Here is a 12,128-nt window from a genome sequence, read left to right on the forward strand (position 1 = left end):
TCTTTGTTTGACATACATCTCAAGGGGGTGCAAGGTTTGCTTCCCCCACCACCCATAGCCTCCCTCCTAAATTGAAGACAGACACAATTAGGGAATGGGAATTGGTCAGTGAGTAAGGGGTCTCACTGGCCGACACAAGAGGATTTTTCACACCACGCACTTTGCTACTGGCCTGGGCACCCGGACGGTCAACGGTATGCTTCAGAAACCGCAGTAGCCACTCACACAATCATCAATCTCTCCACTACATCCATATGTCCCTGCCACCCACTTTTCCCACTTTTTACCAGAGCGGAAAACGGCTTCCCCAGCTTCCTCAGCTTCCTACTGAGTACTGGCGTGCTAGGTACTGGCGCCCACTCGGGGGTGTGATCAGGCCCCCCTTCTACCCGCAAGGAGTAGGTTCTTTTGTATACGTATACCACCAACACTGACCTTCTTCATAAGGCGGGGCCCTCTTTTTTTCTGCCCAGTGGCCTTTCTCCCTAAAGGCGGGGCCCTCTTTTTCCCATATACTTGCCTTTCTCCTGAAGGCTTCCAATGTGGGTTTCAACTCAATTGCAGCTGCGATACAGGCAGGGCTCAAGTTCCTTCCTCCGCTTCCCAAGGTTCTCTTGCTGCTCGCTGCCGTTTGGGCGATCCCAGTGCAGGCTTTCTCCCATTCACTCGACAAAAAGGTCGGTGGCGCCAAGAAAGGGAGGCATGCGCCGAGCTCGTCTTCCCGGTGCGGCGATCAAGAGCAGGCAACTGCCACCTGTCTGGCTCAGAGCCTGCCACATCCGAGTCACGGCACCATTTATGTTGCAGAACCCAGAGTCAGAGAGACCACGGAGTGAAGGAAAAAGAGATTCTTTATTTAACGCGCGGGCTTAAGGCTGGAATCGTTTCCAAAGAGCCAGAAGCCCCGATTTACATTAGCACATTGGTTTTATAGACATTGTGACACATATGAAACGGCTCCTCCTCCCCCTCCCGCATGGGGTTGCAATCCTTAACATTTCTTCTCTTAGCACTATTGTTTATAATACAAGAACTGGGTTATAGGGTAGCCATGATAAGGAGAGAACAGAAGAGAACAGCAGAGAACAAGATATACAACTGTATGACCTTTGACAAGATAAGGAATTCCTGTGTCTCGTCAGCTTACAACAATATATTCAAGGGAGAAAGAGCTCAGCAAGAACATGAAGCATGAGACTGCATGAGGCTACTTAGTCTGACCCCTGATATGGCTGCTACAGTATAGCTGAGAAATCTGGTTCCCATCTCATCTCCTGTTTTGTGAGAACTAGGCTGAAGTCACTGGCTGATTTGAGTACCAAATTCAACTTGGAAATGAGATCTGGAAGAATGGCAGACCTGCACTAGGCTAAGGAAGATGCCTCCTTTTTAGGGCATGTTTAGCCTGTACCACTAAAGCACTACATGGGGAGGGAAGATACCCCAAGAGGAGGGGTAACAGCTGTCTTGGTGGATTTCTACCACTGTTGCTGTCTTGGACTTTGCCACCTTTTGCGTCAGCGTAGAGGTTGTCACAGTCCCCGTGTGGCTTGTGGGTATCAGGTGCCTAACACCTGGAACAAACCTCTTATCCTGCAGCGGCTTTACAGGCTCCTTTTTGTCCCTCTTGGTAGGAAGAGGAATCTGCTCACCGGCATCTGTCAGAAGAGCAGGTCTCAGCCATTGCAGAAGTCTGGGCCAGAGGGCCCACCAGCCTGCCCAAACCTTGGAAGCCACAGCAGCCTATGTAAGTCCTTTACAGGGCTGAGATGCCCTTGTGTAAATAACATGCCAAAGAAGATTCCAAAACAAAGTGAAGTATTCTATTTCTGTTCCATCTCTTAGAATCCCAAACCATGGAAGGTGATACCTGTCTGTGTTTGTATTCTGCGGTAGTTACTGTAGGCTTCTCCGCTGTTAAAGAAAGAAGCATCTGCTTTCCTTTAGCATGGCTCTGTTGAAAAGAGTCCAAGTTCGTCTTGAACTTCAGCAAATTCTAAATTCTGCACTTAGAACAAATTATGCAAACCATCAACACCGTCAATGTTGTTAAGGCTTAGGCAGTAACCCCTAACAACACAACAGCATGTTGAGTCCCGAAACTCCCATCCTCTGTATTTGTGGTGATGGGGAACCTGCGCCTCTCCCAGATGTTGTTGGACTACAACTCCCATCATCCCTGACCATTGGCTGTGCTGGCTGGGGCTGATGGGTGCTGGAGTTCAACAACATCTGGAGGATCCCATGTTCCCCACCTCTGATCTATATTGAGCCTTCCATGAAGATATTAATTTTTCATGGCATTTCTACACAACCCTGAGGCCAGTTCTCAAATGCTTTCTAGTGTGGGGCGTCTGGGTGCCTGACATTGCAGAAGACTAATATGCTGAACATAAGGAGCTTTTTTGCTGCCGGTTTTCCAGGGGCTCCTTTCTTCCTCCAGATACTATATCATGAGCTTGCATCCATTTGGGGTGCAGCGCAGCCTTTTTCCTCCTCCTGTTCCATGTCATTCTACCAAAGCGCGGTTCTCTTCATGTTTCTCTTCTTCCCAGATTGCCTGTGGAAGACATGAAGAATGTCCTGATCACTAGCGCCCTGCCCTATGTGAACAATGTGCCTCATCTTGGGAACATCATTGGCTGTGTCCTCAGTGCTGATACCTTTGCCAGGTAAGGTGATAGTCTCTCTCCTTCCTGCTAATCATATGCAGGGTGATCACTTGAAAAGGAGAGATGGGTTAATGAGAGGCTGAGGACTTAATCTGTTTTTTCAGCATTAAAAGTAGTGGCTGTATCTACTCTACCAGAGCTGCCTCTCTTCCTGCTAACATCAGAGTGGTTAGGAGTATGAGTGGGTCCTCTGGTTTCTTTGTTCCTTATTTATTTACTACATTTATATCCCGCCTTTTTTCCTCCGAAAGGAACTCAAGGCGGCATACATAATCCTCGTCTCCATTTTATCCTCACAACAACCCTGTGAGGTAGGTTGGACTGGGAGTCTGTGACTGGTCCAAAGTCACCCAGTGAGCTTCCATGGCTGAGTGGGGACTAGAACCTGGATCTCCCGACTCCGAGTCTAACACACTAGCCTGTCAGTCTGAATGTTAGTATGTCAGTCTGAATGTTTAAAAATTGGATTCAGTTTTATAACTTGCATTTGCAAAATCCAGTATGAATATTTTGATATATCTGTACCCATCCTGCCTATATCAAGCATCGGCAAGTCCTAGGCTGCAGTCCTAAACACACCTACTAGGGCATAAGATCCATTGTGCTCAGTGGGACTTACTTCCAAGTAAATGTGGATAGAATCATAAAATCAGAGTTGAGTGGGGCCTTGTGGGCCCTTTAGTCCAGTCCTCCACCTTGATGTAGGAAGCAGGATTGCACTGTTAATCTAAGCCGGTCATCATATGGAGCTGCCTTATGCTGGGCCAGACTGCTGGTCTCTGTAGCCTCGCCATCTGCTCTGGCCGGCAGTGGCTCTCCAAGATCTGATACTCAGGCCTTTCCTAGCCCTGCTCCCTGAGAGTGCGTTTTTCACTGAAACCAGATCTGGGACCTGCTGCCTGCAAAGCATGTGTTCAACTACAGAGCGACAGCCCATTTGCTGTAGAGGCATCACACGAAGCTCTGGACTGTACTGGTAGTGATAAACCTCCTGACTTGCAGTTGGTTGCCATTTCCCATCCAGGTACTGTCGCCTGCGTAACTGGAACACTCTGTACTTATGTGGTACTGATGAGTATGGCACCGCCACAGAGACAAAGGCCATGGAGGAAGGGCTGACCCCAAAGCAGATCTGTGATAAGTACTACACTGTCCATGCCCAGATTTACCAATGGTTCAAAATCTCCTTTGACTACTTTGGCCGCACCACCACGCCCCAACAGACCACGTAAGTACCACCAGCAGAAAGCGCAGTAACCTGGGGAGGAGAAGCAGAAATGGCTTCTGTAGCCCTATTTTTTTCTCTCTCTCTCCCTTGCACTCACTGTGGGTGAGTGGTTCCCAGGTCTGGGAATCTGGGGAATTACTAGCTCTGGATGAGGTTGCACTCCCCCTAAAAGAACAGGTTTGCATTTTGGGGGTGCTCCCGGAACCCTCACTGTCCTTGGAGGCCCAAGTGACCTCTGTGGTTAGGAGTGCCTAGTATGTATGTGTGTATATATGTATGTATTTATTACGTTTATATCCCGCCTTTTTTTCCTCCGTAAGGAACCCAAGGTGGTGTACATAATCCTCTTCCTCTCCATTTTATCCTCACAACACCAACCCTGCGAAGTAGATTGGGCTGCAAGCTTAGGCTGGTATGCCAACTGCACCCGTTCCTGGACAGGGATAGCCTAGCCACCGTGGTCCACACATTGGCAACCTTGAGACTGGATTATTGGCATGCACTCAATGTGGGGCTGCCCTTAAGGTTGGTTCAGAAGCCACAGCTAGTGCAGAATGCAGCGGCTAAGTGACTGACTGGGGTCCCGTACTGCACACATTTTAGACCTGTGCTAAAGGATCTACATCTCTGCCAGTCTGCTACCAAGCTGGCTTTAAAGTGTTCGTAGTGTACAATCAAATAAGGTTCCCCACCCCTGTGCTACAAGGTTAAATAATGCACAGTCAGATCAGTGTGACCTGCTCTGCACCATAGAGAGGCGCATAGCTGACTTATAGCCAGTGGACAATAGAGCCATGGAGGTCCCACCACAGACCATTGATAATGTTGGGCCTGTGTCTGCATGTGATATGGACCATGATAAGTACAGCATGGGTCATCTTAGACAGTATTGTTCCCTGTTTTAGAGGTGCGGTGTGCTTTGCCAGCTGTCTCACTGTTTTCGGGAAGCATCAGCAGAAAGTGCAGTTGACAAGCTGGCGTTCTTTGGGCCCAGACGAGCACTGGGCTGCTCTCAGCAGGCATTCCTGGGCTGGTTTTCAAACTTTCCTTGATGCAATTTTGGTGTGTATGTTTGTGGTGAGTTGAGGATGCTCTCTCCCCTTACACCTCCTCTCATTCACACCTCAGGATAGCCCAGGGCATCTTCCAGCGGTTGCTGGAGCACAACTACCTGCTGACACAGACAGTGGATCAGCTGAAATGCGAGAAGTGTGTGCGGTTCCTGGCCGACCGCTTTGTGGAAGGTACCTGCCCCTTCTGCAACTATGAAGAGGCCCGTGGGGACCAGTGCGACAAATGTGGCAAACTGATCAATGCCACTGAACTGAAGGTACTGCTGCCCGGACAGTCATGGAAACTTGCAGATTGCAAGCAAGCGGAACTAACTCTCATAGCTGGGGACACCGGCACATTACAAGCAAGGGGAACGCCAAATCTTCACATTCACCATGAGCAGAATCAATTATGCAACTACCGTAAGATCAAATTGATTTATTGTGAGATCTAATGATTTATCACACCCTGGGCCCAGACTCCTTTCAGCATCTGTTTGAGACATTGGCACCCCTTCTGTACTAACTGTGAAACGTGGCTAAGCTGGAAGGAGTATTGCTGTGGTTTGTCAGACCAAGCTCCATCTTGTTCAGTATTCTGCTTCTAATGGTGGCCAGCCAAATACTTCTTGAAAGGCCATAAGCAGGACATAAAGATGAGGCCCATCTTCTACTAGCACCTGGTATACAGAGGTATGCTGCCTCTGAATATGGTGATTCTGTTTCTCTATTGTGACTAGTAAAGGAAGCATCTTAGATTTGTGATATTGGCATACAATAAATTGTGGCAGGGATGTAAATAATTGAGGACTGTGCAGAGGATAAGGATTTATAGCAGCCAGAGGGTTTTTTTTTTTTAACAAGTCCCACCCAGATTCTTTCTATGCGCTAAGATTTTTTTGGACTGCACAAGGTCTGCATTCAAGGTTCCAAAGTTCTATGTAGGAACTGCACAAGTCCCATCTGTAGGTCACTGCATGGAACAGTCCTACACAGATGTACATTTCTTTCTGCTCACATAGTGAGCACACACTGGGAAGCATGACTTCCCAGCACACTTTAATTTGTGCATATTTCATTCATGCATATGGGATTCCTGCCATTTCCTACATGGTATTTGCTTTCTAGGCTTGAACCAAGTGCATCCTGACCTCTTTTTTTCTTCTTGCCCTTCTGGCAGAAACCAGTATGTAAAGTCTGCCAAGAGACTCCTGTGGTGAAATCCTCCCAACACCTCTTCCTGGACCTACCCAAGGTGAGTCTCTCTAGTCTTACTAGAGTCTTTTTAGAGGGAGTGGTTCCTGGGGAGGACAATCCAATGCACATGTGACATACTATTTGTTTAGCATTATTGTCAGTTGTTGTGAGTGCTAGATCTTGCCACAGCAGGATCCATCGTTGGATTTTGCAAATGCAAGTTATAAAATCGAATCCAATTTTTAAACATTCAGATTGATGTGCTAACAAGGAACAGAGAAACCAGAGGACCCACTCATATCCCTAACCACTCTAATGTTACCAGGTAGAGAGGCAGCTCTGGTAGAGATAGAGTATATACAGTGAATAGAGTAGATTCACTGTCTCTGACCTCTTCCTCCCCCTTCCCACCAGCTAGAAGACAGCCTGGAGAAATGGCTGGCCCTGTCCCAATCCACTGGGGACTGGACCCCCAACTCAAGATACATTGCTCGCTCCTGGATCCGCGATGGTCTCAAGCCACGTTGTATCACTCGTGACCTGAAGTGGGGCACACCGGTCCCATTGGATGGCTTCCGTGACAAGGTGAGCAATGGGGTGGAGGCCCTGGGGACTCAGTGTCTAAGGCTTAGTGCTGAATTATTGCACGATGTTGCTGGGGGTTCTTTCCTCCCCTGTGGTGCAAGGTTGCTCCTTTTGGATGGCCCCACAGGAAAGACACGGCTTTTCCTGCGAGATGGACTAGCGCAGGTGTACGGAACCTCTTTCAGCCCGAGGGCCGAATTCAGTTTTGGAGAAGCGCTTGGGGGCCACATTCCAGTGGTGGGCAGGACCAAAGGCAAAAGGGGTGAGGCTAAAAATACCAGCATATTGTAGCTTAAAGCTCTAATTACCAGTAACAGCCTTAGGAGAGGCATGTCAGCCTTTTAAAATGGGGTGGTTGGCAGGAAAAGGGTGGGGCCCGAGGGAAGGGGGTGTGGCCCTGTGGGGTAGCTGCCAGATTTGGGCCTTGGGCCTTGGGCCTGAGGCTTCCCACCCCTGGATTAGGAGATGGGGGTTCAGGGACCCTACAGGCATGACAGCTGGAGGAAATGGGGGCATTGTAAACAGGACCCTGGAAACAGTTTGTGCTGTCTCCTAAAACTTCTATAATAGCCATCTTGGTGGTATTATTCATTAATTTTATATAGCATTTTTCAGTGAACAGAATGCTTTAGAATTCCTATCTCATTTATTTATACTTTTGACTTCAACAAAGTAATGCATTTTTATAACCCAAGACTTGTACCCTGGCTTAATTCTTAACTGAGCCTTGGAAAGCTATGGTATAAACCCAACTCTTAACACAGGAATGTGAAGTATTAATTCTTACTTTGTGCATGAGCAGAAAGAATGAAGAATTATGTGAAGAATTTCAATTGGTCTTTCCAGGCTTGGCCTTGGGGGAAGAGCTTGAGCTGTGGCCAGTTTCGTTCTAGATAAGTGCCAGTGGTATGATCTTCCATCCATGAATATAAAGTTTGAAAAAGTGTGTGTGAGCAGTGATGCCAGGTGTTTAAGCAAAATGTTGTGCAGGAAATGTAGCAGTGGATGGGTGTGTAACAAAGGCTGGCCATTCCAATCTGTACAAGCACTTCTTGCCGATCTTCTATGAGTCGTCCCCTCTGTTTCTCTCTTTATAGGTGTTCTATGTCTGGTTTGATGCTCCCATTGGCTACCTGTCCATCACAGCCAATTACACTGACCAATGGGAGAAATGGTGGAAGAACCCAGAGCAGGTGACAGACTTGTTAATCTTGGGCACTTGCCACTGAAGGGTTGTCCCCTTCACATTGGGAGTGCCATGTAGGCACCAGAGAGTCTCCCCCCGCCCCATGTGTTAGAACACATATGATTATCCCATCCTTGGGGCATGTATACCTCTCGTTATTATGAGGTATAATAAAGAAAAGTAACCCCGACCAGTGCTGTTACAATCATCAGCCATTTGGGGCAGCTCAGGGTAGGGGCTGTGAGGAGGAACAGGAAGTATGCTTTAATGTGCTGTAAACCATCTCCCATTTCTCCTCAGGTTCAGCTTTATAACTTCATGGCCAAGGACAATGTTCCTTTCCACAGTGTTGTGTTTCCCTGTTCATTGCTGGGGACCGGTGACAATTATACCCTGGTCAATCATCTTATTGCGACAGGTACTGCTAAGGGAGTAGGGTGTCACCCTCTTTCATTTCTGGTCCAAAGAAGCTAGACTGGAGGGAGGCTGGCTGGCTGGCTGAGGAAAGTTTCGTATCAAGACCTAACCAGTTCAGGTCACCTCTCTTGTTGCATGGGAACCCTGGTGGGTCTTTTGTGGTGGAGTTGAAAGACTTGTGCACATCTCTAAAGCCACCCATTATCTCTGCAGAATACCTGAACTATGAGGATGGCAAATTTTCCAAGAGCCGCGGTGTGGGGGTCTTTGGGGATATGGCCAAGGACACAGGCATTCCTGCAGACATCTGGCGCTTCTACCTGCTCTACTTGCGGCCAGAAAGCCAAGACAGTGCCTTCTCTTGGAGCGATCTCATGATTAAGAACAATTCAGAGCTGCTCAACACCCTTGGCAATTTTATCAATAGGTAATGGGGGGGGGGGGGGGCGTTGGAAACAGTCATGTTGTGTGAACCTGGCCAGTGGGGATTATTGGAGGGTTAAACAACCTTTGCATCATCCTACAACAGACCATGAGTTATGCAAGGGTTGTTCAGCCCTCAGATAACCCTGCCGGCCAGGTTCACGTGACTGCATCATCAGGGTAACATAAAAGATCAGGTGTGAGGCCCAGCTCAGTTGTTTTAAATGATCTGTCTATTCAGTAGCCATGAGTGTATTGTACAAACATTGGGTCATGACAATCTATTTCTATTTATTTACTTATTTAAAATATTTCTTGGCTGCCTTTCAGGGCAAAAGCCCTCCCAAGGCAGCTCACAGCAATAAAATACATAAAAACAGTTAAAATATTAAAAGCGATGAAAACATAAAACAATAACAATAAAAGCCAACAATAAAGCCAGCAACAATGTTAATGGCATTAACAGCAACAATAGCAGTCATATCAAGAGAAGGCCAAGGTAAAATAATTTTCAAAGCCTTCTTAAAAGTCTGCAGTGACAGAGCATGGCAGACCTCCGATGGCAGCTTGTTCCAAAAGTGTGGGGCCACTGCAGAGAAGGCCCTCTTGCGTGTGATCACCCACTTGACTGCTCTCACAGGTGGGCAAATGAGAAGGGTCTCTCTTTCTGATCTTAAAGTGCGGGCAGACTGATATGGGTGAAGGCCATATCAAATAACTTGGTCCCAAACCGTTAAAGCTTTAAAGGTCAAAGCCAGCACTTTGAATTGGGCTCGGAAACACACTGATAACCACTGGAGCTGGTGCAGTATAGGCATTACGTGATTTAATCGCCTCGCCCCACCAATACTCGGGTGGCCACATTCTGCACAAGCTGGAGTTTCAGAACCGTCTTCAAAGGCAGCCCGACGTATAGAGCATTACAGTTGTCCAGCCTGGACTAAAGCAGTGCAGCCATCCAAAAATTATAATGCATCTGGCTTTCTGTACCAAAACGTCAGAGTTCAACATGGACTTCCTTGTCTTGTCTTCTCTTCCCTGTCTCAGAGCTGGGTCCTTTGTGTGCAAGTTCTTTGGGGGACACGTCCCCACTATGGAGCTGAGCCAGGATGACAAGCGCCTGCTGGCTCACATCACTCTGGAGCTGCATCAATACAACCAGTTGTTGGAGAAGGTCAAGTACGTCCCTGGAACCTAGCACATGCCAGTAGCCCTAGGACCCTTGTGGCTTAGTCAAATCTCTGGCTTTAGTCGGAATCTGTACTGGTGGACTGCAGAGGCAGCAGCAGTGGGTGGGCCAAGGAGAACTGAAGTCCCCCTTCATCTGTTTCTCCTCCCTTCCTGGGGGATCCCTGAGCCACAGATCATCCCCAGATTGGCCCTGAACATGTAAAGTTGCTTTTTTAAAAAAAGAGGAGCATCTGAGTATGTCCAGACATCCTTTCCATTATCCCTGAGTAGGGGTGTCAGAGAAATCCACAACAGAACCAAATGAGTTCAGATTTTTATGAATCTGACCTGTGGATTCTTCAGTGGACCGGTTTTCCCGTCAGGCAGACTTGCAGACCATCTTTTTAACTTCTGGAATGTTGTGCAAATTTTGTCATAGAAAAATATGCAAAAATATTTTTAAAACAGCCAAAAATGTGCATTTTCCCCGTAGGCTAAAGTGTGAAAATGTGCATTTGGGAGGAATTTGTGCATTTTTGAATGTGCAAATTGGCACAAATTTGGAAACTAACAGCCCCCCCCCCCCATTCTGTCAGTGGGTGGATGACAAAACAAAAGGTGCCTGACAACCTGTGAAACACAGACAGAATGGATTTTCCACAATCTGTACATCCCTAAACCCTGAATAAACACATGTGGAACAAACTTTCTCTTCCAGGCAGTCTTGATCCCATACATGCTGTGTTGAGAAACAGTTCTGGATGCAAAACTCACTTGTGTCAGATTTAGATTAAATTACAAAAAAGGTAGGCTATGTCAGCTTTGCAAATAACTCAACAGATATTACTAGCCTACAAAATCTTACTAGTCTGCCTGCCTGCCTGCATCTGTTAGTCTTTCAAAAGAAAAAGAAAGAAAACCCCAGTTGCTGATGTACAAAAACTCCTGCATGGTTGCTAAAGGTGATCCTTACTCCAGGTGAGTGGTTATTTTACAATCCTGGGCTTTGGCTCTTTCCAGCAACTAGGGTGAAGAGGAAGCTGCCATTTTCTCCTCTAGCTTGGTTTTGTGGCTCCTACCACTTGGCTGTTCTTCTCTTGCAGGATCCGTGATGCCCTGCGCTGTATCCTGAATATCGCTCGCCATGGCAATCAGTACCTCCAGGTCAATGAGCCCTGGAAACACATCAAGGGCAGTGATGCAGACAAGTATGTCTTGGCTTCAGGAAAGATGCTATTTGTGGTGGCGCACTCTAGGCAGAACCAAGCAGCATTCCCTCTTATAATTTGGGATGTGCCCTGCTTGGCTCAGGTCCTGCTGTTGGGGAAAAAACCTGTCTTCGTTCCTAGGCCCATTGCTTCTCTCCCTTTGCTCCACTGAGCTGAACTCACTAGCCGTGCTTTACTTTGGGATGTCAGTTTTGGCTCTGGGATATAAGCTGCCCCCTCTTCTTCTTTGCTGTGCTCCTTCCTCCCCAGAAAGATAAACTTCTCTTATCTCCCTAGGAAGTGGGCAGGCACAGTGATAGGGGTGGCTGTCAACATTGCATCCCTCTTGTCCGTCATCCTGCAGCCATACATGCCCAGCGTGAGTGCTGCTATCCAAGAGCAGTTGTGTGTTCCTGCTGACTACAATGTGGTGACCAATGACTTTGTCTGCACTTTGCCTGCCGGACATCGGATTGGCACGGTAGGTGCTGTGGGGTGGAGGCTGTACAGCTTGTGCCGGAACTTTGGCAACATCTTCCTTAAGCTAAGATGGAGGGGCAGTTCTCCTAAATGTCAGATAAGAGGGCAAACCCATTTCTTGACGTTTCTGCTTCAGCTGCAGGCAGAGCACTTGTGTAACAGAACGCTCCTCCATAGAAATTGTGAGCGTGTCAGGGAGGGAAAGTCTCTGATCACTGAGTTAGGACCTAACAGGAATATAATTATACGCTCTGTTGCAAGGCAGAATCATGTGTTCAGTCACTACCCCCAACCCGAACCAACAGTCTTCTAGACCATGATGGGGAGCAAGTGGAGAAAATACTCCAGTGAGCCAAGCCATGTGCTACAAAAGAAGATTTAAAAAAAAATACTCCATCATGCCTATCTGACTTGAATTTGTGGGGGCACCTTTCCTTCCTGATCTTCAGTACGGTCATCAGTCAGACCTTGAGCATGAGCTATATCCTTCAGTCTTTCCAAAAGAAATCT

The 12,128-nt window shown here is 47.5% G+C and overlaps 1 protein-coding gene across 4 annotated transcripts in view; it reads left to right on the top strand.

The window, feature by feature from the left end:
• Positions 1-12,128, top strand: part of MARS1 (methionyl-tRNA synthetase 1) — a 38,760-nt gene that overhangs the window by 20,892 nt on the left and 5,740 nt on the right. For all 4 annotated transcript variants that reach the window (XM_084836611.1, XM_084836610.1, XM_084836608.1 and 1 more), the window contains exons 7-18: positions 1,635-1,747; positions 2,556-2,672; positions 3,697-3,900; positions 5,029-5,230; positions 6,133-6,207; positions 6,564-6,734; positions 7,832-7,927; positions 8,221-8,338; positions 8,551-8,764; positions 9,808-9,939; positions 11,034-11,138; positions 11,436-11,619. In XM_084836611.1, coding sequence (XP_084692737.1) covers positions 1,635-1,747; positions 2,556-2,672; positions 3,697-3,900; positions 5,029-5,230; positions 6,133-6,207; positions 6,564-6,734; positions 7,832-7,927; positions 8,221-8,338; positions 8,551-8,764; positions 9,808-9,939; positions 11,034-11,138; positions 11,436-11,619 — 1,731 coding nt within the window. The remainder of the gene's footprint in view (positions 1-1,634; positions 1,748-2,555; positions 2,673-3,696; positions 3,901-5,028; positions 5,231-6,132; positions 6,208-6,563; positions 6,735-7,831; positions 7,928-8,220; positions 8,339-8,550; positions 8,765-9,807; positions 9,940-11,033; positions 11,139-11,435; positions 11,620-12,128) is intronic.

The sequence above is a fragment of the Heloderma suspectum genome, chromosome 2, assembly GCF_057233095.1.
Source record: "Heloderma suspectum isolate Gila_16-S chromosome 2, 16-S_ref, whole genome shotgun sequence".
NCBI lineage: Eukaryota > Metazoa > Chordata > Lepidosauria > Squamata > Helodermatidae > Heloderma > Heloderma suspectum.